At 37.3% G+C, this 23,557-nt stretch overlaps 1 protein-coding gene across 1 annotated transcript in view; it reads left to right on the plus strand.

The window, feature by feature from the left end:
* The window catches only part of grp (serine/threonine-protein kinase grp), a 68,897-nt gene that overhangs the window by 16,238 nt on the left and 29,102 nt on the right, over window positions 1–23,557 (plus strand). The window contains exon 2 of the mRNA XM_089092029.1: window positions 9,448–9,736. Coding sequence (XP_088948155.1) covers window positions 9,448–9,736 — 289 coding nt within the window. The remainder of the gene's footprint in view (window positions 1–9,447; window positions 9,737–23,557) is intronic.

Genomic DNA, 23,557 nt, shown 5'->3' on the forward strand with positions numbered 1-23,557 from the left:
CAAAAGGGGATATCAGTTATATATTTGGAATGGCTTACCCTATCAAGCTGAAACTTCCAAGGCATCATGAGTGGAATGTTCAACTGACCAAAAGGCGGCATATGCACACTACTGTTACTACTACTACTACTACTAATGCAACAGTACTGCTGCTACTACTGGTTCTATTACTACCATTACTACTTTGATACTACTATTATTACGACTAAGGGTATGAAGGTGAAAACTTGAGAGAATATTAAGAAGAAATTTGAACTAAATCAAAACTCATTATCCTATGTTAATACAGATTGTCAAAATGGTGTATCTCAGGAATGGACTAGGGTATTAAGTTGGAACTTTCAGAGAATGCTTAAAGGGGAAGATGATTTGACCAAAAGGCAATATGTGAAGGCTACTACTAATGCTATTACTACTACTACTACTGCTGCAAATATTACTAATACTCCTGCTATTACATCTATTGCAACAAAAGGCAATATGTGAACGCTACTACTAATGCTATTACTACTACTACTGCTGCAAATATTACTAATGCTCAGGATGATGCCGATATCTTAGTTGTACAAACTTCAGTCAGTTACGCTGAAACATCATCGACCACTTTGATTGGGAGTGATACCGACCTATTAGTCCTTCTGCTGTACCATGCCAAGCTTGATGCATGTGATATCTTTATACAGACAGACACACATGGAAATAATGGATGAGTGTACGACATAAAAAGGATCAAGAACAAACTAGGAACCGAAGCAGCTGAAAATCTACTCGTTTGCCAAGCAATGTCTGGCTGCGATTCAACATTTAGACTTCACGGCGTAGGGAAACCAGCAGTGGTTTCCTTGTCACTTAAAGATGGGATTTTTAAGGATGCTTGCAAGATCTTCATGACACCAGGATCCAACTACCAGAAGATTGCCGAAGCTGGAGAGAAAGCTTTGCTCCGCATATACAAAGGGAAAAGCAATGAGAAGACCCTGAAAGATGTCCGGGTGCGAGCATTCACAATGCGGGTTGCAAGTGCAAATGCTTTTGTTCAGGCAGAGCGGCTTCCAGCGACTTTGGCTGCCGCAAAGTATCCCTTTTGCAGGTGCTATTTTCAAATAATGAAGTGGCAAGACACGTCAAATTCACTAAAGCCCGACGAGTTGGGTTGGCGCCTCTCTTCGTCACGGAATATGTATCTTTCCATTATGACAGATGCTTCACCAGCACCGGAGAGCCTACTGAAGATGGTGTGGTGCCAGTGCACCAGCGGGTGCGAGTCACTCAGATGCAGCTGCTGTTGGAACGGTTTGCCCTGCAGCTTTGCCTGCGGGGAGTGTAATGGGGCCTTATGCACTAACACTGCAGCAAGACAGGATGAGGACGATAACGAAGACGAGCAGGAAGAAAAATTAGTTTTGGGTTGTGCTTTAAAATCAAAATGTTCTTGTGATTAATTTACCTGAGCTCCAAACGTTTTTTTTTATAACTGATTGATCTGAAGTTTTGATCTCAATCAAAGAAGTGGTTTTTCAAGATATTATACTTATCAACCCCTCATATTACAGGCCCCTTAAAGGTGGAAATGAGGTAAATAGTAAAAAAAAAACTACTTTTTGGCCTCATTTTTGGCAATACGGTACTTTATTTGATATAAAATGATCCTTTAGCCGCAGGAATCCGGCAAATAATGATCTGCGTACTTTACCCCCTCCCCGTTTCGTGAAGGTGAAAATTGATACTGGGGCACGGAAAACGTGATTTCTGACGTCGGATTCATATTCTTCATGCTTTATTTGATAGAAAACGACCACTTAATCCCAAAAATACGTCCAAATAGAAATTCTGATTTCCCCCCTTCAAGGGGGATTTCGGGTAGTTGTGCAAGGGAGATTCGGGGGATTTTTTTTTGTGTGATTAAGCTGATTTTTCTGAACATTTTGGTTTAAAATAAAATTATGTTGCAATTTCCCCGAGGTCAAACCGTATTTTTCCTCCACTACTGCACTATCTTGTCAATAGTCACCAACTTGGATCAGTTGAATTTGAATCTTGTTCAGTCAACAGTCATATTGAAATTATCAAAGAGTTCCTGGTAACGATAAAGAACTGCAAGTAAGGAGCAACCCGGCTCAATAGTAACCGAAACCCTAAAAAGGAATTCTGATACCAATAGATGCATCAAAAGAATCAGATTATTTTTTTTTCTCTCAGGGGTGATCGTATCAACCCAGCCGTCCTAGAATATTGTGGGAGGGCTCATTCAAACAGCGATAAAAAGTTCTAGTGCCCTTGTTAAGTGACTAAAAAAATGGAGGGCAAATAGGCCCCCTACCACGCTCATGTTTTCTCCAAAATCACCCGATCAAAATTTTTAGATAGCCATTTTGTTCAGCATGGTCGAAAAGTGTAATAACTATGCCTTTGAGGATGACTTAATCCCCCACAGTCCCCGGGGGAAGGGCTGCAAGTTATGAACGTTGCCCTATGCTTACATATAATATTGGTTATTGGGAAGTATACGGACGTTTTCAGGGGGAATTTTGTCTGGTAGTGGGGGGTGGATCGGGGGTTACGTGGGAGGATCATTCCACGGAAGAAATTTTCATGGGGGAAGGGACCTTGCTATGAAGGGGGAGTCGGATTTCCCAGCATTATTAAAAAAAAAATCAGAAATTAAATAATAAAAAAAAACAAGTTTCCAACTGAAAGCTTTTAAAAATAAAAAATTAACATAAACAAAAACTTTTATATCTTTGATCTGGTTCACCCCCTAGTTAATGATATGTTCTTTGAATAGAAGTTTTTTTAGTACTTTCATAAGAGGTATTTTTTCTTATTAAACGGCAATTCTGAATAAGCGGTCATCTTTTAAGGATTGGAACAAAATTCAGACTTTATCATAAAGGACAAGGCATTGTATAGGGGGCGAACCCCCCTCGTATACGTAATGGAAATATACGCATATAAAAGTCCGTCAATTAAGTTAATTCGTAAGTCGCGTATATTTACTACTAGTAAAACCGTTACTACATAGAATTGAACAGCTTTCGAGAAAGCCATTTAGCCAAAAAAATGAGAATTAATAGGCAAATTTCGCGTTATTATTCATGTGCGGTAAGACAAAATAAAAAACCCGAATTGATTTTAAAATGTTAAGAAATTAAATAAAAAAACAATATTTTTTAACTGAAAGTAAGTAGTAATTTTAAAAAATAAAACGAACAGAAATTATTCCGTATATGAAAGGGGCTGCCCCCTCCTCAACGCCTCGCTCTTCACGCTAAAGTTTTTTATTGTTTAAAAAAATGAAGTTGTGAGACAGATTCAAACTTGAGCGGAAAGAGCGAGGCGGTAAGGAGGGGACTGTCCCTCTCATATACGGAATAATTACAGTTTGTTTTAATTTTGGATATCACTCCTTACTTTCAGTTAAAAAAAACTGGTTTTTTATTTAATATGGAGAAGGAGCAAGCTGAAGTCAGGAAAAACAATTAATAATAAAAACATAGATGCACTAAGAGAAGCTATTTTCTTTATAATTTACTTTTGGTACTTATCTGTTATCCAGTACACACTCTAGAATTTGGATATATAAAATCAGACAATAGGCGGGTTATTGCTGATTGTACACGGAGACAGTTAGCTTCATCTCGGAGGAAAACTATATTGTAGGTAGATTTTAACAAATATTTAGATGATATTTTGGTTAGGTTACATTTTTCATGCAGCCCCGCTACTTAACCCCCCCCCCCCCCCCAAAAGCGCAAAAACAAACCCCAAATCATATATACCCTATCTAACTCCCAAATGTATTAGTTGTTTCAACCCCGCACCCATAGATCCAAATTCTCGAGTGTGTACTGGCTAACAGATAAGTGTCTTTTTTTAAATATGTGATTACAAGATGATAAATGTATTTTTCTTGGGGTAACAACCCAAACCCCCTTCCAAATGGTTGGACATAATACGAGATTATAAACAAAGCTTGTTGTTTTTACATGGGTTTATGAACATCTGATACCGACAAAATAGTTGAAACTGTCAAAATGAGCCTATTTTCGGTTATATTCAACTATACCCAAACATTGAGGAGGGGGATGATTATTTAAGGTGGATATTCCCGATTTTAGTGAGAGATACAAAAAAAGTGTTTTTCACGGTATAGAGGGGTTAAGGGTTTCCCTGCCTTCCTCTCCCTTTAATTAGCACCCCTGTTATTGACTATTGTTGGAGAATATTAAGGTTGTTGTAAGAGGCTCTTCCAGGCTGCGAATTCAGCAAAAAAAAAAATATATAGTTCAGGCAAATTAAGTGAAATATTTTAAAGATTTTAAGCTGGGTAGACAGTACCCAGTCATGCAAGGGCAAGGTTAAGTAAGGAAAAGTATTTTGTATCCTGGGTCGAATCAGCAGTTTTTAGGGCATTATATATAACACTTGCGTCAATTTACAGAATGTATGGGATGGAGGAGTGGACGAAATGCAGTTTTGGAATTCTAGGTTGGGTGCAAATTTACTGTTTATTCGACTATGTTTTTAATGAAAGAAACTTATTTTTCTATTAATACAAAAAAAAAAAAAAATTTTTTTTTAAAGAAATCCAAGAAGAAGGGCAAATGCTCCTTACCCTTCCCTCTCAGAGATACTACAATACCGGGCAAATACGTGAAGGAATCGGAGCAAGTTTAGAAACGACACTACTTGTCACTGCCATGTCACTACATTGTTATTGCCATGTTTGTGTTAAGCATGGACATTTATACAGCATGGAAAACAAAAATGATCCTTCAGATTAGTTTATTGCAGTATTGTTATAGATCTTTTTACGATCCTAAATTAAATGGCTATCTTAGAATTTTGATCGGATGTCTCTGGGGAACAACGTTTTTGGGGAGGGGGCTAGGTACCCTTCAAACTTAACAGTAACATAGAAAGGTCACTGAAACTTTGGCTTCCCGTTCGAATAAACTCTCTTCCAATTTTAAAGGGCCATTGAGTCAATACGATCACCCCATGGGAAAAAAACACACATCCGTGATCTTTCTCCTGCTAACAAAACCACAAAATTTCATATTTTCGTAGATAGGAGCTTGAAACCTCTAAAATGGGGTTCACTGATATGCTGAATCTGATTGTAGAGTTTTGTTGACATCACTGGACTTTTTGGGGTTGTTTGCCCCCTTTTTTGAAAATTAGACAAATTATCTCCGGCTCATAGATTTTGACGGGTAACATTAAACTTAATATAGTTCAATATTTGGAATCAGCATGAAAAGCTTTCTTTCGATGTATCTGTTTTTATCAAACTTCGTTTTTTTAGATTTTCAGTTACTATTGGGCCGATTCGCTCCTTTTGTTGCCACAAACTGTTTAATAAAACTCGCTGATCTTAGCATAACAAATCGTATCCCTTGAACTTTTCGAGCTTATGCTATTTCATTCATTTGGGACATCGAAGAAGTTTTGAAGTTCTAGAAAAGAACATGAAAAACTAAATTATTTTCGTTAATATACTTTGACTTTTTGAGGGCGCCTTTTTTCGAAAACCAAGCCAATTTTCTCAGGCTCACAGCTTTTGATAAGTAACCATAAACTTAAAAAACTATATATATATTTGAAAACAGCATATTTGTTTTACTTTTTTATGTATATATCGTCATCAAAATTCTTTTTTTTTTAGAGTTTCAGATGCCATAGCGTCAAATCACTCTTTACCTACAGTTCGTCACCACGAAGTGTTTGATAAAACGCGCTGATCTTTGCATGACAAATTGTATCCATCGAACTTTTTGAGCTAACGCTATTTCGTTCATTTAGGACACCAAAGAAATTTTTAACACCCCTATAAATACTCATAATTTTTTTTTAAGTAGTCAACAAAATATAGAATGTAAAAACTTTTATTTAAGTAATTAACATAACATGAATTTTGATTTCAGTTCCGAAAAAAAATAGTAATATTGATAATATTCGACAGTAGAATACACTTTTAAGAACATAATTAATATAACATAAATTTTCATTTCAAGGGTTAGGAACCCCTTCTTAATGCACTCGGGAAATCTATTTTATTAGGCACATGGGTTAATGGAAATAAATCATAACCTTCAACAGCCCCTGGGGAAAGGTATTTAAGTTACAAATTTAAGAACTATACGTATGGTATTTGTTATTGGACGCATACATTTTTAGGGGGGGGGGCGGCGGTTAAATTTAACACGCAACCGTGATCTCTCTGTACCTTTAAAGGGGGTTACCCGGACCCCAGCCATTTAAACATTTGCCTCTCAATTACTTGGACTATCTATCTTGGCGTTTCTCTTTCTACAATTAGCCATGTCTTGATGCAACCTACTGCAAAATGATGCAACCCCTCCATAATAGCTAAAAACAAATGAAAAGATGCAAAGACGATTTGCTTGCCTATTCCGTAGAAAGGACAGAATGGACGCTATTTGTAAACTATAATTTTGTTTTAAATTTTTATTCTTTGCTCTTCTCCTCTCCCATTTTCACAACTGTGGCCAGTTCGTGTTTCTGAAAGCTTTAAAAAGCTTTCGAATTTTCTTAAAAGTATTGGTCCTGACTTTTGCGCGAAACTTTTGCCAAATTTACAATTCGCATTACGAGCCCCTGACCCCTATTGTCAGCGGAAAAGAATTTTGATGATCTGGATAATCAGATGAATGGCAAACTTTTTCTTTAGATTACGGTCTTATTACAAATTGTATCCCTTGAACAACTCTTTGACCTTACACAATTTTATTCATTATGGACAGGAGAGAAATCGTTGACACTCCTATAGGTACGTGTTTTTTTTGTATAAAAGTAGGCAAAACAAATAGAATATGTCAACAATTTTATTTACACAATTAATATAACAAAAATTTATAATATCTTTCACCTTTGTTGCTTGTCTTCCTAAATCTGAAATAAACACTTTAAAGTGATATTTTTTTTTAATAGCGTGGGAATTATGGGATCCGGTAATATGAGATCCCGTCTTTGAGTCAACTTGCATTTCTGTCGACCCTGTGATGAGCTTTTCTTAAAAAGTTTTGGATTTGGCATCAACGGAGGAGTAAAAACTTGCACAAAATCTTTCCTTGAACACTGTAAGGCTGAACTTTCACATCCTCTTTCGCTTAGACATGGAATGTTATCAGATTCATGTTTTATACAGCAGTCATTAAGGAAATTGCACAAGGATATGGGACTTTCAGCAGCAGTACTCTCTTGAACAGGTCTAGAAGTGGAATTATCAGGCTGTTTGAATGAAGTTTCCTCCAACAGGTGCCAAGTTTCGCCGGTATGTCTCCAAATCTGCTTTCTTCCATCAAGCCAGATCACCTCATCAGAATATTTTGGTGCACTTAAAACTTTTCCAAATAACATGTCTTGAACAGGTCTAGAAAAAGAATTATCAGGTTGCTTGAATGAAATCTCATCCAACTGGTGCCAGGTTTCGCCGTTATGTCTCCATATCTGCTTTCTTCCATCAAGCCAGATCACCTCATCAGGATATCTTGGTGCACTTAAAACTTTTCCCAATAACATTATAAATAGTTGTTTTCTCTTTGCTTGGTAAACTCAAACTATGCATTATTAGTCAGAACCATGCCTTATATTATGCGAGTGACGTCATACCATCCACCTTTCATACCTTTAAATGAAAGTGACGTCCTTGCTTCTTGACATTTGATGATCTTTAAAAATTTGTGTGTTATAAAAGCGAAGCCTTGCAAAATAGATTATCTGCTTAAATGAAGTACAACAAAATTGTTTTCAACTTCACAACTTTGCTCAATCCCAATTTATAAGGTTATAAAGTTATGCAAATACATTTCCTAAATTTTGAAGAAAAAAAAACATTGATATGGCTTAAATTCTAGGCTACTCAAATAACAGGAATTGCATTTTCAGAACTAACCCAGAGAAAAGTAAACTGATAATTGAAAATTAAGGTAAAAAGTTGTTTTGTCATAATTTCAATGGGTAAATCCCATTGAAAATTCAATGGGTAAAATTTCAATGGGATATCCAAAAGTAGCTAAAGCAGAATTTTACCCAAAAAGTAAAGCAATTAGTGCCTTTTGATTTTGCATCGTTATATTTTGAGCTTCCAGCTTGGTTGAGATCAAGGGTCATCATGAGTCATCAAGGTCTCATCAATAGGTTCATCAAGCTTGATGAGCATGGAGCTCACAAAAATCAATGTTGACTTTTAAGATCTGTTACCGGTTTTTTCCGGAACTCATAATGATTTTAGCTATGCTATATAGCTCTGGAGATTTTGTTTTAATAAAAGTCGGATTACTTCGAACCCCCCTACAAAAAAAGAAAAATATTTATATATTTCAATAACAAATGCTATATGTGAACAAAGAGCAAATTGTGTAACTTACAGACCTTCTCCCAGGAACTATGGAGTGTCTCGTCCTCCCAAAAGGCATAGTTATTGGACCTTTCAACTATGCTGAATCAAATGGCTATCTTAAAATTTTGATCAGAAGTTTTTTGGGGAAAGGGGGATCGAATGGGGCTAGTTGCCCTCCAATCTTTTTGGTTACTTAAAAAGGGCTTTAGAACTTTTGATTTCCATTCGAATAACCTCTATCTCGATCTTCTAGGATCATTGGTTCGATGCGACCACCCCAAGAAAAAAAAAACGTTTACATGACCTTTCTTCAGGAAAAAATACAAAATTCCACATTTTTGTAGATAGGAGCTTGATCTTATGGTGATCTATGGTTGATCTATGGTTGATCTTATGGTTGATCTATGATATACTGAATCTTATGGTGTGACTTACATTAAGATCGCTTTACTTTTTGGGGGTGTTTCCCCTGTGGCGGTTCTAGGCCTGGGCAGAGGGGCAGATGCCACCTCCAGTTTTTCTGACATCTAACATTAAATGCTTTTATTTTATATTTTTACACTCTTATGGTATGCCTTGCCCCCTCCCCAGATTATGAAACCTAAAACCGCTACTGTGTTTTCCCCTTTTCCGAGAATCCTGCAAATTTTTTCAGGCTTGTAGCTTTTAATGGTTAACATTAAACTTTATGAATTTTATATAATTGTAACCAGCACAAAAAGTATATTCTTTTGGTGCATCAATTGTTATCGAAATTTCGTCTTTTAGAGTTTTAGCTACTATTGGGCCAAGTTGCTCCTAGTTGTAAATGGAACTTAATTTTTTTAAACTTCTTTTTGAAAAACGTTTCTTTAAATTAAGGCACAAAAATTCGAATCGTCCTCATATTAACAAAGTGTATGGCACCAGTAAATGACAGGAGCCCTTTTGGGCTTTCTTTTCATAAACTTGAATTAATTAATTAACTTAATTAACTTTTATTAATTGATTAATTAATGAAAATTAATTAATTAATTTTCTTAATTAATTAATTAATTAATTTTATTAATGAAAATTAATTAATTAATTAACTTTATTTTCAGGGTAAAGCTATTGTTAAATAAAGTAAGTGGCGATGCTGTTGCTATGAAGATAGTTGATCTCGTCAAAAATGCTAATGTCACAACCAGCATTAAAAAAGAAATAGCTATTCACAAAAAGTTGAATCATCCTCATATTATAAAAGTGTATGGCAATAGGAAAGAGCAGGGAGTTGAATACATTTTCCTTGAGTATGCTTCAGGAGGAGAACTCTTTGACCGTATTGAGCCAGACATAGGGATGAAACCACAAGACGCCCAAAAGTACTTCAGACATCTTATATCTGGAGTTGTAAGTAATTTTTATTTTTCTAGGCGCAATATAGTTCACAAATTCAATAATTGGCAGGTGAATAATCAAATTTGCACGCTCAATTTGTAGCAGGTTTTTTTTAGGGGAATTTTCTAGTGATATGAGGACCAGGGGCGTAATTTTCTATGGAACAGGGGTGTCGACTGCCCCCTCCAGACCCAAGTTTGCCCCCTCCCCCCAGCTGAAATTTAGTATTTACAAGAAATCTTGTCAAAATCATATTAGTATATGTTTGCCTTTATGGTAATATATGACCCATTTTTTAGTTTTGACTGTCGTTTTCACTTTATTTGGGAAAATTGGCTCCAACTTTGCCCCCCCCCCTCCCAGAATTTTGACGACATTACGCCACTGATGAGGACTCCAAAAATAAGAGGAGTTAAGGACAAATATCAATTTGGAGTCCCCTCGTTGAGGTTTTCTGGTGAAAGCGTGTCAAAAATTCGGGTAATTTTGGAGGCTAACCTTTGATCGAGTCTGCAACTAACAGCAGAAGAACTTAACTAGTGCAAATCAACTGTATATGAAATTGCAATTGAGAATTTTAACACAGAAAAAGTTTGTACAAAGTTGGTGGCAAAAGCGTTGAGTTGGTGAAGGTGGTTCAACGTGGAGCAGACTTTGTAGAAGGCGATATAACGGTTGACAAAATATGGGTCGTTCAATACAAACTTGAGACAAAACACCAAAGTTTCATGTTTCACACAAAGGCGTCGTGTGACCCAAGAAGACAAGAATGGCAAAATTTAAGGTGAAGGTCATTTTCATTTCCTGTTTGACAACCGCAGGGAAGTACACGACCAGTTCGTGTGTCAAGGACAGACCGTCTACACCGCTTTCTACAGGGGTGTCCTAGCGTGACTGCACCAGAACATGAAGAGGAGACAATTGGAAATCGTCAACTGGTTGAAGCCTCACTGCAACGACGCTAGGAGCAACAAAAACTTCTATTTGGCGTCGCACTTGACCCCTATAGGTGTTGTAACTTTGCAACATCCTCCATATAGCCGTTAGGACAACTTATCTTCTTCTCCTCTCATTATAAACCGCCCTTGAAGATCGTTGTTTTGATGAAGCCGAATCCATCTAGAAAACTGTGACTAGCTCTTTAAAAGGTATTTCGAAAGCTGACTTTTAGGAAGCGTACGAATGATGGAAATCGCGCTGTCAGTGATGCATTGCCGTGCCATGGAACTATTTTAAAGAATGTTCGCTCTTTCAAGGCTTTGGTTTTCGTTGTAATAGCCTATGGGTACTAGGTCAGGCTTTAGGGCTCCGAAAAAAATGGTCCCTCACTTTGCTCGAGCCTTCCACCCTTCTAAAGTGCTGACTCGGTCCCCTCGCAAGCTTTTATGATGATGCCATGTTTCCGTTTGTTTTCTCCTTAAACTCACATTTCTATATTTCATTTTCTTATCATGATTCCAAAATTTTGCTCACAAATTCCTTATTTCTAGCTTGAATAGATTAGATGTAAATACAACGGTCATTTATATGGCATTTTTTCGTTTTATCCTGACACTAAAAAATTTTCTGTAGTGTGTGGTGTATAAAAACGGGTCCTTGTCAATTTTTTTAGCGAACCTCTAAAAGACGGGATTTTTATATTAATATATGCGTACATAGAATTAAATCAACTTTGAATGTAGATTCCCAACATTTTAAGATCATTAATTTAAACTTTCCAATGAGCATAAGAAAATATTTACACCCCTTCCCCCCCCCCCCCCAAAAAAAAAAATTGGTAAAGCATCCCCCGAATAGGTGTCTACTATTTATGTGAATAGCATCATCAACTTCAAGATGTCATAGAAGTCTAAATCGGAGGTTTCGTGGCCCTTTTAATAAAAATAAGAAATTTCATATTTTAATCCAAGACAGAGGGTTAAGGGGGCGTATTTTTCGTTTTCTTTTTTTATGGGCGAGCGTTTCGAACCTGTGTGCGTAGAATATTGATGGAAGAACCACTCGAAGAAAATTTGAAATTTTAGGGCCTCTTATAAAAGAGATTTTTGCCATGTGTTGCGAAGCAACAATTTGGTCGAATAGTATCACAGTGCTGTGGATGCAATAGCCAAGCGTTTTAAAACTCTGAAAAAGCTCCCTATTTAACATCTCAGCCCTGTGGCGTAATTTCGTCAAAATCCTGGGGGGGGGGATGCAAAGTTGGACCAAATTTTCCCAGATCAAGTGAAAATGACAGTGATAAATGAAAAATGAGCCATATAGCATCATAAATGCAAAGAAATACTGAAGAAAACTTACCCGTTTCTCTGAATTATGCCGGTTTATCTTAATTTTGACAAGATTTTTGAAGGAACTAAATTTCAGCTTGGGGGGGGGGCAAACTGGGGTCTGGAGAGAGGATTTGCCCCCTTCCCCTCTGCCCCATATCAAATTACGGCCCTGCTCTTATTTCCAGAGGCTATGCTGTCGCGTGGGAGTGTATTTGTCTCCAAACATATATGCATCTATACAATATGAACGGTTGCACCGCTTATAGAGCAATGACTAATACTAATGCTTATAAAATGATCCGTACCGACTATTAGAACAGTTATTTTGGGGATGACTGGTCTCCAAAGCCCCAATGAGTGCGTTTCAGACCGAAATTTCCAAGTTCTCCTCAGGTCGTACTTAAGAACTAGTCTTTATTGAAGGCCAGTCGAAGTTTGCCTCCTACCCTCACTGCATTTGGCTGAATAAACTTTAACTGTTCTTACAATATGGATCCTGAGGGAGTGATAACTCCCAAGAGGGGATTCAATACCTTAAAATAAACTGGTGAGCTTCAACACCGGCTGACCGTCTCAAAGACAAACGGCTCATTATGATAGCTATTACGAATTTACGTTTTGACTATGAAATCAGATTGAAACAGTTAAATTTTATTTTCTGTGTTTCGGCAAGTGTTACAATCAAAGCAGGTGACACCATAGCTGCCAAAGCTGCCAAATTCATCAAGCTGCATAATTCAAAGCTGCCAAATTCATCAAATTATATTGCCTTTGAGCTGATTTCCGGCGTTTTCTAGCAGCTGTGGTAGAACATTTTTATGGGCTGTCCTTTCCTGAAATTAAAAAAAAAATTCGGGTCCATGTAATCAAAAAAACTAGATCTGCACTTTCTAATCATATAAGTTTCGTTAAAACTGAACATTTCTATCTCCAGCACAAAATGAAAAAAGCTAAATGTTTTTTTTCTAAGATTTCTTGGAAAGTAGATGTCGGGTTTCAGTTTTTTGTAGTTTATTCGTATCTCTTATCCAAGCTCTACAAGTTGTGACAAGACCACCCAATTATAAACAGTTAGGCCACACAAACTAAAAAAGTTTATAATAGACGAGATAGAGTGATCCTTTAAGTTGTCGAATCCCCTTAACGAAACAGTGATAACTATTAAATATGGAAGCATTAAAATAAGGACGATGAACTTCAACGTAAGAGTACAGCCTTCCTCATACAGGAAAACTCCATTTTAATACGTATTAATTTAGAGAAAAAGCTTTCCATAGAAGGAGTTTTCTAAAGACAAGTAGAGCTACAATAAACAAAGACGATCAGCTTTACTTTTATTTTAGCTTTACTAAAATAAAAAAAATCTATTTTGAGTAATGTGTCTTTATTTTTCATAATATTAACTAAAACAAACACAATCACCATAATAACCATGACAACTGAAAAGAAGTAACGAAAACACAAAAAACATAATCGCCATAATAACCAAGACAACGGAATAGACGTTATTCAGTTGATCTATGAATGTTATCATTCTAGATTTAAACGTTATCATTTTAGATTTGTAAACGTTACTAAAGAGAAAACATTTGAATTATGTCTTGTTTTCAGTGTAGTATAGGCGGATATTGATTGATGATTTCATTATAAGAATTGTTTTGTGTTGTATTTTGTTTTAACTGCTTGTTTGTTCAAATAAATGCAGTTTGCACTCATTTATTAAAAATAATTTTGCTTTGCGGTATAAAAGATAAACAGCACAGAAAAGACTTAAAAACAATACAACCAGATTTGTCTGTGGTTGAGGTTCCCTTGGTTGTGGAACTTTAACATAGGCGTTTTCACGTCCTGAAATGCCCCAAGTCAAACTTCCCAAATCTGCTTGATCTCCTCATCCAGTAATCCCTCAAAGCTTCTGCTGAGTCCCTTGAGCCGGTAATTTATACCCATAACAATACCTAATGTATTGCAGATACGCCCTTTAGACAACCTAGATGCACTTAGTACCTTTGGTTTTAACTCAACCTTCTCTGAAAGTTTCAACTTAATACCCATTAGCTGTTCCTAAAGTCCAGGATCGTGGGTCGTCTCTGGGATTAAAACCCTGGATGCCCATAGTAAGTGAGTTTATATTTAGTTCAATATTCCCCTAAATATTTTTTGAAAGTTTCAAATTCTCACCCTTAGTTGTTTCTGACATATTATTGATGCGTCCTTTTGACAACCAGGATGTACAGTGTTTTATGGTTTAGTTGAAAACAACTATCCCTAGTTATTTCTGACATGTTTCTGATGCATACTTTTGACAGCCCGGATGCAGGGTCTTGTGGTTTGGTTCAAAATCCCCCTTGACTTTACATAAAGGGTTCAAATAAATACCCTTAGCTGCTAGGGCATATATGCCATTTTGACAACCATAATGCAGTTAGTGTTTTTGGATTTAGTTTAACATCTCCCCTAATATTCTCTGAAAGCCTTAATTTTATATACTTAATCTTTCCTGAGACACTACAAATATGACCTTTTGACAACTTGGATCCACAAAGTGACTTATGATTTAGTTCAATATCCCCCTCAACTTTCCCTGAAAATTTTTACTTAATACCCTTTGTTGCTTCTGAGATATTGCATATATGTAGCAGTTTTTTAGGATCAGTTTTCTTTTAACTTGCGGACAGGGGTATCAATAGAGAGAGCAGGGCATTGTCCTGACTAGATTTGAAAATGTCCTTTTTTTGCATCTTCGTTTAAGGTATATGTTGACTCTGAAATAAAGCGGTTTTACGACGATTCTGCAGCTAAACCTTGCACAAAAAGGACGAAATACTTGTATCTTTGGATTCATTAGTTACATATCTATCCATTCACCGAGCCAGAATTATGATATTACTTAATCCTTTTCTTTGGAAACATAAAAAACTTACTAAAAAAATAGGAAAATAGTCCAACGATTTTTAATCAATTTTCAACGTATTTTCAATCTAAAAAAACATGTACACCAAATTTCAAAAATGTAATTCGGCAGATGGACAGAGTTGAATGTCAGGTATGGAATGATATCAAAATTGTATTTTTTTAACATCTGGATAAAGTATGTTTTTTTCTTTTTTTAAACATATGGAATTTGTAGGAAAATGCAAAAATAATATACTAAAAATTACAAAATGAACATAATCCAAACAGAAACCTGAAGACTTTTTTGTTTCTTCATTTAAAAAAGTTGGCGAACGAACTTGCTATCTCCTCTACATTTTCCTGAACTGACGCCACTGCTCGCAGAGACACTAGTAGAAGTGACCCTAAAGGTACAGAACGAACCACGTGGTTTATGGTCCTAATATGGGCATAGCCTCCCAAGGGAGAACACGTGGTTAATGGGGTCAATGACCTAAATTTCACAACAACAACAACGACCTTGACATTCGCTGAGAGCGTGCACTTACAACAACAACAACATCGACCTTGGAACACCTGTGCTGTCGACCTCAATTCACCTATCGTGAATCCATAATTCCCCTTAGAAACAACAAATTAATTTCCCTTTCTTGACAGATCAATCAATCAATGACATCATCTATCAGACTTTAAAAATTTTCGCCTAGAAACGATTCTCCAGGAATAGATCCAAGTCATTAATGTCTTTGCCTCGGAAACAACTCTTTTGGTCGAACTCCAAAGGATATTAATAACCAAAGGCCATGGAAACAATTAGGCAAGAAGCATCTTAGCGATGAATTGTTTTAGCGCGCGAAAAGGTTTCATATTAATTTGAAATGCGTTAGCGCAGAGATGCCAATAACAAAGGAACACGCTGAATTTACGTTTAGGGATTATTTGGGCGAAACCGTTTTAGACAGGTTATGGAACTATTTAGGCGAAACGGTTAGAGACATTTTAAAAGATGATTTTAGGAAAGATTTTAGAAGAGAATTTAATGGTGAAACTCTGTGGTCGTTATAATACACAAGTTTCATTTGAACAGTGTTGTGAGGTCCTCTAACCCAACCCCAAAGGGTTCCAATCCTCCTACCCCAACCCCGAAGGAAGCCCCCGGTCCTCAAAAGCCCCCCAAGCTCCCAAAGGCCCTCCACCGGTCCCCAAATGTCCCCCAGGCCCCCAACTGTCCCCCCGGACCCTCAAAGGCCCCCCAAGCTCCCAAAGGGCCACCGGCGCCCCCAAAGGCCCACCCAGACCCCCAAAGGCCATCCCCGGGCCCCCCAAAGGCCCATCGAGCTCCCAAAAGACCAACAGGGTCCCAAAGGTCCTCCACCGGTCCCCAACTGCCCCAAATGCCCTCCCATGGTCCTCAAAGGTCCCCCGAGCTCCCAAAGGGCCACCGGCGCCCCAAAGGCCAACCCCCGGTCCCCACAGGTCCCCCCGGCCCCCACAATCCCCCCCCGCCCCCCACATGCCCTCCCCCGCCCCCAACGCCCCTCCCCCCGGCCCCAAAGGTACCCCCCAGCTCCCAAACGACCACCGGCCCCCAATGGACCCACAGACCCGCAAAGGCTCTCCCCGAGCACCCATCTTTCGTTGATGTGAGTTGTCTGAAACCTATGATTTGGGATGTGTAGTTTGCTACTTCAGGCTTTTCTGAGCAGGATTTCTTAGCCATTCGTAGGTGTGTGTTGACTGAAACCAATACTTTGGGATGAGTAATTTGCTATTTCAGGCTTTTATGAGCTAGGTTTCTTAGCATTTCGTTGGTGTGTTGAGTGAAACTTATGATTTGGGATATGTAGTTTGCTTTTTGGACTTTTCTGAGGTGGATTTCTTAGTCTTTCATAGGTGTGTGGTGTCTGAAACCTATGATTTGGGATGTGTAGTTTGCTATTTTCGACTTTTCTGAGCTGGATTTCTTAGCCTTTCATATGTCTGAGTTGTCAGAAAATTATGATTTGGGATGTATAGTTTGCTATTTAAGAATTTTCTGAGCTAAGGTTTTCTAGTATTTCGTAGGTGAATGATGACTGAAACCAATAGTCTGGGATGAATAGTTTGCTATTTTTGACTTTTCTGAGCTAGGTTTCTTAGTCTTTCGTTGGTGTGTGTTGACTGAAACCGATGATTTGGGATGTTTAGTTTGCTATTTTTGAATTTTAAGAGATTGTTTACAAATACTATAAAATGTTTTTGTTCACTTAATAAAAATTGTTTTGTTTGTTTGTTATCTAATTTTGAAAATAATGCTAAGTATTTAATATAATAAAATAGTTGTGATTTTTATGAAAAATCTCGATTTTTATTACTATTTTGATATTTTTGAGTATTCTGAGCTAGGTTTCTTAGCCGTTCATAGGTGAGTGTTGTCTGAAACCTATGATTTGGGATATTTAATTTTATATTTCCGACTTTTCATAACCGGATTTCTTAGACTTTCGTAGGTGAGTGGTGTCTGAAACCTATGATTTTGGATGTGTGTGTTGCTATTTTTTTTACTTTTCTGAGCTGGATTTCTTAGCCATTCGTAGGTGTGTGTTGACTGAAATCTATGATTTGGGATGGTTAATTTGCTATTTTTGACTTTTCTGAGCTAGATTTCTTAGCCTATCATATGTTTGCCCTTTCAGAAAATTATGATTTGGGAGGTATAGTTTGCTTTTTGGACTTTTCAGAGCTAGGATTCTTAGTCACTCATAGGTGTTTGTTGTCTGAAACTTTGAGTTTGGGATGAGTAGTTGGCTATTTCAGACTTTTCTGAGCTAAGGTTTCTTAGTATTTCATAGGTGAATGCTGTCTGAAACTTATGATTTGGGATATGTAAATTACTATTTCGGGCTTTTCTGAGTTAGATTTCTTAGTCTTTCATAGGTGTGTAGTGTCTGAAACCTATGATTTGGGATGTGTAGTTTGATATTTTCGACTTTTCTGAGCTAGGTTTCTTAGCCTTTCATAGGTATGTGTTGTCAGAACAATATGATTTGTGATATGTGGGTTGCTATTTCAGGCTTTTCTGAGCAGGATTTCTTAGCCATTCGTAGGTGTATATTGACTGAAACCTATGATTTTGGATGTTTAATTTGCTATTTTTGACTTTTCTGAGCTAGATTTCTTAGCCTTTCATAGGTGTGTCCTTTCAGAAAATTATGATTTGGGAGGTATAGTTTTCTTTTTGGACTATTCATAGCTAGGATTCTTAGTCACTCATAGGTGTTTGTTGTCTGAAACTTCAAGTTTGGGATGAGTAGTTGGCTATTTCAGACTTTTCTGAGCTAAGGTTTCTTACTATTTCGTAGGTGAATGCTGTCTGAAACTTATGATTTGGGATATGTAAATTACTATTTCGGGCTTTTCTGAGTTGGATTTCTTAGTCTTTCATAGGTGTGTGATGTCTGAAACCTATGATTTGGGATGTTTAGTTTGCTATTTTTGACTTTTCTGAGTTAGGTTTCTTAGCCTTTCATAGGTTTGTGTTGTCAGAAAATTATGATTTGGGATGTGTAGTTTGCTATTTCAGTCTTTTCTGAGCTAAGGTTTCTTAGCCTTTCATAGGTGTGTCCTTTCAGAAAATTATGATTTGGGAGGTATAGTTTGCTTTTTTGACTTTTCATAGATAGGATTCTTAGTCACTCACAGGTGTTTGTTGTCTGAAACTTCGAGTTTGGGATGAGTAGTTGGCTATTTCAGACTTTTCTGAGCTAAGGTTTCTTAGTATTTCGTAGGTGAATGCTATCTGAAACTTATGATTTGGGATATGTAAATTACTATTTCGGGCTTTTCTGAGTTGGATTTCTTAGTCTTTCATAGGAGTGTGATGTCTGAAACCTATGATTTGGGATGTGTTGTTTGCTATTTTTGACTTTTCTGAGCTAAGGTTTCTTAGCCTTTCATAGGTATATGTTGTCAGAAAATTATGATTTGGGATGTGTAGTTTGCTATTTCAGGCTTTTCTGAGCTATGGTTTTCTAGTATTTCGTAGGTGAATGTTGTCTGAAACCTATAGTTTGGGATGAGTAGTTTGCTATTTTTGACTTTTCTGAGCTAGGTTTCTTAGTCTTTCGTTGGTGTGTGTTGACTGAAACCTATGATTTGGGATACGTAGTTTGCTATTTTGACTTTTCTGAGCTGGATTTATTGGCCATTCCTAGGTGTGTGTTGACTGAAACCTATGATTGGGATGAGTGGTTTGCTATTTTTGACTTTTCCGAGCTGGATTTCTTAGCCGTTCAGAGGTGTATGTTGTCTGAAACTTATGATTTGGGATGTGTAGTTTGCTATTTGAACTTTTCAGAGCTATGATTCTTAGTCCGTCTTAGGCGTTTGTTGTCTGAAACTTCTAGTTTGGGATGAGTAGTTTTGATATTTCAGGCTTTTCTGAGCTAAGGTTTCTGAGTCTTTCATAGGTGAATGATGTCTGAAACCTATGATGTGGGATATGTAAATTACGATTTCGGGCTTTTCTGAGTGGGATTTCTAAGTATTTCATAGGTGTGTGTTGTCTGAAACCTATGATTTGGGATGGGTGGATTGCTACTTTTGACTTTTCTGAGCTGAATTTCTTAGCCTTTCATAGGTGTTTGTTTTCTGAAACCTATAGTTTGGGATGACTAGTTTGCTATTTTTGACTTTTCAGAGCTAGGTTTCTTAGCCGTTCTTAGGTGAGTGGTGTCTGAAACCTAGGATTTGAGATATGTAAATTACTATTTCGGGCTTTTCTAAGATTGATTTCTTAGTCTTTCATAGGTTTGTGTTGTCTGAAACCTATGATTTGGGTTGTGTGGGTTGCTATTTTTTGACTTTTCCGAGCTGGATTTCTTAGCCGTTCATAGGTGAGTGCTGTCTGAAACTTGTGATTTGAGATGGTTAATTTGCTATTTCCGGCTTTTATTAGCTAGGTTTCATAGACTCTCATTGGTGTGTGTTGTCAGAAAATTACGATTTGGGATGTGTAGTTTTCTATTTGAACTTTTCAGAGCTAGGATTCTTAGTCCATCATTGGTGTTTGTTGTCTGAAACCAATAGTTTGGGATGACTAGTTTGATATTTCAGGCTTGTTCATTTTGAATTTCTGTCATGAAATGCAAGAGTTGGAAAATTAGGGTCTTAGTCCACCAGCTCAGTATTAGGGTCCCAGTCCACCAGCCTGAACGGTGGAAATTCACTAGCTCAGAATTGGGATCTTAGTCCACCAGCCTGAATGGTGGAACTCCACTAGCTCAATATTTGGGTATCAGTCCACCATCCTGATGGGTGTAAATTCACTAACTCCGAATTAGGGTCTTAGTCCACCAGCCTGAATGATGGAAATTCACTAGCTCGGAATTGGTGTCTTAGTCCACCATACTTAATTTTCGAAATTCACATTATATTACACGAAATCTTACACACACACAAAAACTTACACACACTTACAAAAAAATACACACACACACAAAAAATTACACACACACACACATCAATAATTACACACACACACCAAAACATACACACACACACGATGACACTTACACACACACACACAAAAACATACACACACACACACACACACAAACATAAAAATGAAAACGCACACATTCATTAAAACAGAAAATAGAATTCAAACACAAAAATACACACACACACACACACACAAAAAACACAAAAACAAACAAACACGAAAACTCACACACCACAACCAAAACTTAAAACCAAACACCCAATTCAAACACACCGAATGCTCACAAGAAAAAAAACACAATAACACAAAAAAAACAAAAAAAATCATGCACACAAAAATACACACACACACACACACACACACAAAATCAAACACAAACACACTAAAACTAAAACACACACGCCAAAACTTACACACAAAAAAAATTAAACGCACACACACACACACACACACAAAAAAATAAACATGCACGCGAAAACTAAAATGCACCCAAAAAAATACAAGCACACACAAACTAACACACACACACACACACAAACTTACACACACACACACACTAAAACTCCCACACACACACGTAAAAAATCTCACACACAAAAAAGATGACACACACACACACAAACACAAAAAATAACACATGAACACAAAAAAACTCAAACACACACACGCACAAAAACAAAAACACACACCCACAAATCAACAAAAAATACACACACACACACGAAAACTTACACACACACGCCAAAACATACACACACACAAAAACTTACACATGCACACGAAAAAATACACACACACACACGAAAAAATAAAAAAACACGCCAAAAAATAAACACAAACAAAAACAAACACACACACAAAAACAAAAACAAAAACACAAAAAAAAAAAAAAAAAAACACAAAAACATACACAATCACACTACAAATAACATGCACAAAAAAAATTACATTTACAAAAAAACTTAAACACAAACACACACATAAAAATAACACAAACACACAAATACACGAACAAAATAAAAAACACGCAATCACATACACCCACTCACACAAAAAAACACACACACACACACACACACACAAAAAAAAACACCTTAAAAAAAAAAAACACACACACAAACGCCCAAAAACATAACCACACACACACTCACACACAAAACTTCCACACACACACACACACGAAAACTTACACACACACACAAAAACTTACACACACACACACACACACACAAACACAAAAACAAACACACACACTAAAATAATTACACACACACACACACACACACAAACTTACACACACACACACACACATACAAACACAAACATACACACAGACACAAAAACTTACACACACACACAAACAAAATAAATACACACGAAATATCTAAGAAACACAAAAACTTACCCCCACAAACAAAAACGCACACACCCCCGCAAAAACTAACATGCACACAAAAACATACATGAACACAAAAACATACACACACACACAAAAACTTACAAACACTCACAAAAACTAACACAAACAGACACAAACAAAAAAAAACACACACACACTAAAAAAAACACACACACGCAAAAACTATAACACACACACAAAAACTTACACACACACACACACACACACACACACACAAAAACTAACACAAGAACAAGAAAAAAAACAAGCAAATAAAAAATTAAAAACACGCACACTAAAACTAACACACACACTTCAAAACTTACACACACAAAAGCTTAGACACACAAAAAACTTACACACACACACACACACAAAACTAACACCCACACGCAAAAAATAACACACACACACACACAAAAAAAAACACACACAAAAACATACACACACACACACACACACAAAAACTTACACCCACACTCAAAAACTGACACACACACACACAAAAACTAACACACACACACTAACACAAACTCACACACAAACAATTACACACACTCACACAAACTTACTCTAACACAAAAACTTACACACACGCACAAAAACTTACACACAAACACACACGAAAACTTATGCACACACACGAAAACTACCATAACACAGTTACATTGTCTTAATTTTTCAAATTTCATTTTGAATTTCTATCGTGAAATGCAAGAGTTGGAATATTTCAGTAGTGACTTGGTGTGCTTTACCTTCTCACAGTTACATTCTCTTGATTTTTCGAAGTTTATTTTGAATTTCTGTCATGAAATGCAAGAGTTGGAAAATTGGGGTCTTAGTCCACCAGCTCAGTATTGGGGACCCGGTCCACCAGCCTGAACGCTGGAAATTCACTAGCTCAGAATTGGGGTCATAGCCCACCAGCCTGAATGGTGGAAATTCACGAGCTCAATATTGGGGTCTCAGTCCACCAGCCTGAATGGTGGAAATTCACTAGCTCAGACTTTGGGTCATAGTCCACCAGCCTGATTGGTGGAAATTCCCTAGCTCAGAATTTGGGTCTTAGTCCACCAACCTGAATGGGTGAAATTCACATTAGACGAGGTTACGTGCGCACACACACACAGAGAGAGACGACTAACACACAGGGACAACACACACACAAAGAGACGACACCTAACCTTTTCCGGCGAGTATGGTTAGGTTAGGTTAGGCTAGATTAAGTTAGGTTAGGTTAAATTAGGTTAGGTTAGCCCACGTACGCTTCACTTAGGTTAGCTTAGGTTAGGTGAGAGACAGGCAAAAAGTTAGGTGTATGATTAGGTTAGGTTAGGTTAGGTTAGATTAAATTAGGTTAGGTTAAGTTAGGTTTGGCTCGGGTAGGCTTAGGTGGCGGGGGTGCGGTGGCTAACCTCGCCTAACCTATCCTAACCTAACTTAATCTAACATAACCTAACCTAATCAAAAACCTAACTTTTTTCCTGTCTCTCACCTAACCTAAGCTAACCTAAGTGAAGCGTACGTGGGCTAACCTAACCTAACTTAACCTAACCTAACTTAATCTAGCCTAACCTAACCTAACCAGACTCGCCGGAAAAGGTTAGGTGTCATCGCTTTGGGTGTGTGTTGTCCCTGTGTGTTAGTCGTCTCTCTGTGTGTGTGTGTGCGCACGTAACCTCGTCTAATGGGAATTTCAACCATTCAGGCTGGTGGACTAAGACCCCAATTCTGAGCTAGTGAATTTCCACCATTCAGGCTGGTGGACTATGACCCTAATTCTGAGC

Source organism: Artemia sp. Qi Xiang Cuo, chromosome 7 (assembly GCF_049724085.1).
Source record: "Artemia sp. Qi Xiang Cuo chromosome 7, ASM4972408v1, whole genome shotgun sequence".
Classification (NCBI taxonomy): Eukaryota; Metazoa; Arthropoda; class Branchiopoda; order Anostraca; family Artemiidae; genus Artemia; species Artemia sp. Qi Xiang Cuo.